Genomic DNA, 3,934 nt, shown 5'->3' with positions numbered 1-3,934 from the left:
CTAAAATGATCGTAAACATAAAAAGATATTATTTCTCATATCATGTTTACTCTAAATTAAATTAAAGAAATGTTACACATATGTATGTCTTCCGCTAAATCTAAATACCTAACCAAGAAAAAATCACATAATTCTTATGTTAAAAATTATATGATTAAGGAGATCGAGAGAGCGAAACTTGAATAGAGGAGCTAGGGTTTCAGAGATAGTGAGGGCTCGATCAGCCTTCCTTGATTGTAACCTTGAATCCAAAGCCAAACGCAAAGAGCCCAGATCCTCCTGCGACAGCCCAAGCCGGAGAATCGCAGCCATCAGCAAAGGGGAGTGCGCAGAAAGCAGTGGGCATTGGAAGCTTAATGGCAACAAGCGCGGGGAGGGGAGAGATCCCCTCCTATAATAATATGACAGCAGGGGAGTCGAGTAGGGACCGAATGCGGAATAGGACGAGGGCAAACAACAGAGAAAACCCAGTAAAGGGAACCAGCTGGCAGACGGGCTTGAGCGGAAAATGCCTTCCAAGGGCTTTGAAACAACCCAGGTTCATAATCCTGAACAATAGACTTGAAGGGCATAGAAGCTACATGAGGGATTATGCCTTAATATGTAAGTTTGTTGGGTTTTGGCCGTGAGAGAAAAATCTGTCCAAATGGGTACATCAGAAATGGAAACCTAAGGGACACGTAGAATTAAAACTGGGGGCCAAGGGTTTTTTCACAGTAATCTTCTCCAACACAGAGGATAAGGAAAGGATTTTCGAGGGAGGTCCCTATTTTATGAATAATGTTGGTTTATTTATTCGACACTGGGAGGACTGCTACAATCCAGACAAGGAGAAAATGCTAGCAGCCCCTGTTTGGATCAGACTTTTCGGACTGCCAATAGAGTTTTGGGATCCGGAGATCCTAGAAGGGATAGGTAATGCAATAGGTTCATTCGTGAAAGTAGCTGAATCCACCAAAAGAGGGAGATATACGTCGTACGCCAGGATATGTGTGTATATGAATATTACCGAACCTCTCCCAGATTTTATCAAACTAGAATATCATGATGAGGTTTGGCAACAACCAGTGGATTATGAACATATTCTGTTCCATTGCAGAAGATGTCATGAATATGGCCATCTCTACAGACAATGCCCTTTAAATAGAATAGAGGAATCAACAGACAAGAAAGAAGAGGAAAGAACACCAGCAGAGGATCCAGGAAGAGAGGAAGAGGGATTTAAAGAAGTGCAGAACAAAAGGAAATCAGGGAAAAGTATGTCTCAACGACAACCACCCAAGGAAAATATACCTTTGGAAACGCAGAATAAATTCAAAGTCCTCCAGGAGGAGGAATCAGGAACGGAAAAGGAGGTTAGCGATGAGGAACCAATGGAAATATTAAAAGAAACAGAAAAGCAGGAAGCAGGACAAGGGGATACAGAACAAGGAGAAGTAGAAGAGAAGGAGGAACAGGCAAATGAACAAACTCAAATGGAAGTAGATCTGCAGAAAGACAAAGGAGGAGAAGAGGAGCATACAATGAGGAAATTGTTACAGGAATGGAGGTATTTAGATGAAAGATTCATTCCTGAGGAACAGAAACAAATATACAAAGAGGCATTCCAAAAATATAAGGAAAAGACAGGGGTATTTGCAGCAAACAAAATGGAATAGATAGAAACGCAAGGGGCGCAGAACTCAGGAATGGGCAGCTCTAGCAAAGGAGGAAGAAAAAGAGGCAAGCGTTCGATGAGCGAAACAATTCAAGAGGTCGGAGAGATGCTAGTAAATTCAGGAAGAGTCATACCTTTATCTGAGGTATTTCAACAAACCCCAAAATTATTAAAATGATAATTACAAGCTGGAACATTAGAGGTCTTAACAGTAGGGGTAAACAGAGATACCTGAGAGATAGATTGAAAAAAGACAAACCAAGTATAATGATAGTTCAAGAAACAAAGATCAGCATGCAAAAAATGGAAGAAATAATGAGCAGGGGTAATACTCAGTATGAGGTAATGGGGCAAGATGCGGTAGGCAGTGCAGGAGGATTGGCAATCCTATGGAATCCTGAGGAAATCCAATTTGGAAATTTGATAAGCTTCCCCCGAATCCTCTCAGGCATGTTTAGACTGATAGGGTCCTCTGAGTGGGTTGCCCTCTCAGGAGTTTATGGACCACACTCACCAAATGAACGCAAAGGATTCCTACCGAATATGAAATCAGTAAGAAGACTCTACCCAGAAATGCCATGGATTATAGGTGGAGATTTCAATATGATCACGACCCTAGCAGAAAAGAGAGGAGGATTGAGAAAAATAGACCCGGATATGGAAGAATTTAGAGATATGATATCGGAACAAAGAATGGTGGATATTCAAACAATAAATGGTACCCATACATGGAATAATCGTAGAGGCGGATCAAACCAAATAGCTTCGAGATTGGATAGATTCCTAGTTTCAGAACAAATCATGAATAGAGATGTATACATTGAGGCTATGATCCTCCCTGCAATAGGCTCAGACCACTGGCCAGTCAAGTTAGAAATCGACCTCAAACAGGGCCCTAAAAAATGACCTTTCAGGTTTGAAGCATTCTGGCTCAGGAACCATCAGTTTATGCCAAAGGTAGAAGAATGGTGGACCACAAGCCAACAAAGTGGGCGAAGTAAGATGCAAACTTTCCAATTAAAATTGAAAGAACTCAGGGGGAAAATAAAAAAGTGGAACAAAGAAGAATTCGGAGATATATTCAAAGAACAACAACGCTTAGAGCAAAAAATGAGTGAGTTGCAACAGGTGATTATATTAGAAGGCAGGAATGAAGAGAGAAGTAGAGAAGAGGGCATAGTAATAGGCCAAATTGAGGAGCGCAGGAAACAAGAAGAAATCTTATGGAAGCAAAAGTCCCGTATAAACTGGCTCAGAGAAGGAGAGAGAAATACGAAGTTTTTTCATCAAGCCATGATCCAACACTGACAAAGGAATAGGATTTTTTCAATTAAAAATGAGGGAGGGCAACGCATAACCCAGCACGAAGAATTGGAACAGGAACTAGTAGGAAACTTCAAGGATATGCTCAGGGAACCTCAAAGGAACAAAATAGAGGCTATAAGAAGGATAAGCAATGAGATCCCAGATTTGGTCACTAGGGACCAAAAATTAGCACTGATGAGGGCGCAACCCTGGAGGAAGTGGAGGAAATAGTGAAAGGTCTGAAAGGAAACAAGGCCCCAGGCCTAGACGAATTCACAGCAGAATTCTACCAGGCAAGCTGGCAGTTTCTAGGACGAGACATAATGGAAGTGGTTGAGGAATCATGCAGAAATAAAAAGGTATGGCTAGGCCTAAACTCAGCTCTTTTAAGTCTCATTCCTAATTTAAACTACTCATTTCGAAATAGCTCAGGGTTTCCATCCAATTGCTCTTTGTAATGTAATATACAAGATCATTGACACTTTAATGGTCAAAAGACTAAAGCCAATCGTCTCCAGTATAATCTCCCCTGAACAAACAAGGTTTGTGGAAGGGAGACAGATCTTAGATGTTCTGGTAGTATCTCAGGAAGTTATTCATACCCTGAAACAAAAAAAGGAACCATGAATGATTATAAAACTTGATCTCTCAAAAGCCTATGATCGCCTAAATTGGAACTACTTAGAGTCAATACTACAGGCTTATGGGTTTTGCAATAGATGGGTGAAATGGATCCACAACATGATTTCTACACCAAATTTCTCCGTCCTTTTGAATGGTACTCCAACCTTGACTTTTAATGCCACAAGAGGATTACGCCAAGGTGACCCCTTATCACCATTTCTATTTATAATAACTGTTGACGGATTGGGAAGATACTTCAAAAAAGAGCTGAGAGAGAGGAAAATAAAAGGTCTAAGACCATGGGGAAAAAACCTTCCTGTAACGCACCAACAGTTTGTGGACGATATT

The 3,934-nt window shown here is 40.9% G+C and overlaps 1 protein-coding gene across 1 annotated transcript; it reads left to right on the top strand.

Annotated features, from left to right (window-relative positions):
- Positions 1-356: 356 nt before the first annotated feature.
- Positions 357-2,563, top strand: LOC149219348 (uncharacterized). Its single transcript, XM_089386800.1, has 3 exons — positions 357-603; positions 718-1,549; positions 1,981-2,563. The coding sequence occupies exons 1-3, from the start codon at positions 357-359 to the stop codon at positions 2,561-2,563; spliced, it is 1,662 nt and encodes a 553-aa protein (XP_089242926.1).
- The last annotated feature ends 1,371 nt before the right edge of the window (positions 2,564-3,934 follow it).

This window comes from Pinus tabuliformis, chromosome Q (genome assembly GCF_031772625.1).
Source record: "Pinus tabuliformis cultivar Carrire ecotype Pingquan chromosome Q, CPIR1, whole genome shotgun sequence".
NCBI classification, from domain to species: Eukaryota; Viridiplantae; Streptophyta; class Pinopsida; order Pinales; family Pinaceae; genus Pinus; species Pinus tabuliformis.
Note: the sequence above shows the minus strand (reverse complement) of the source record. Positions and strands in the feature narration are given on the sequence as shown.

Excerpts from the sequence above, each read along its gene's own strand:
- LOC149219348 (XM_089386800.1), top strand. The coding sequence starts at position 357 with ATGGCAACAAGCGCGGGGAGGGGAGAGATCCCCTCCTATAATAATATG. Across the intron at positions 604-717 it reads GAGGGATTATGCCTTAATAT|TAATCTTCTCCAACACAGAG; the intron begins GTAAGTTTGTTG and ends GTTTTTTCACAG. Across the intron at positions 1,550-1,980 it reads AAATTGTTACAGGAATGGAG|GGGTAATACTCAGTATGAGG; the intron begins GTATTTAGATGA and ends AATAATGAGCAG.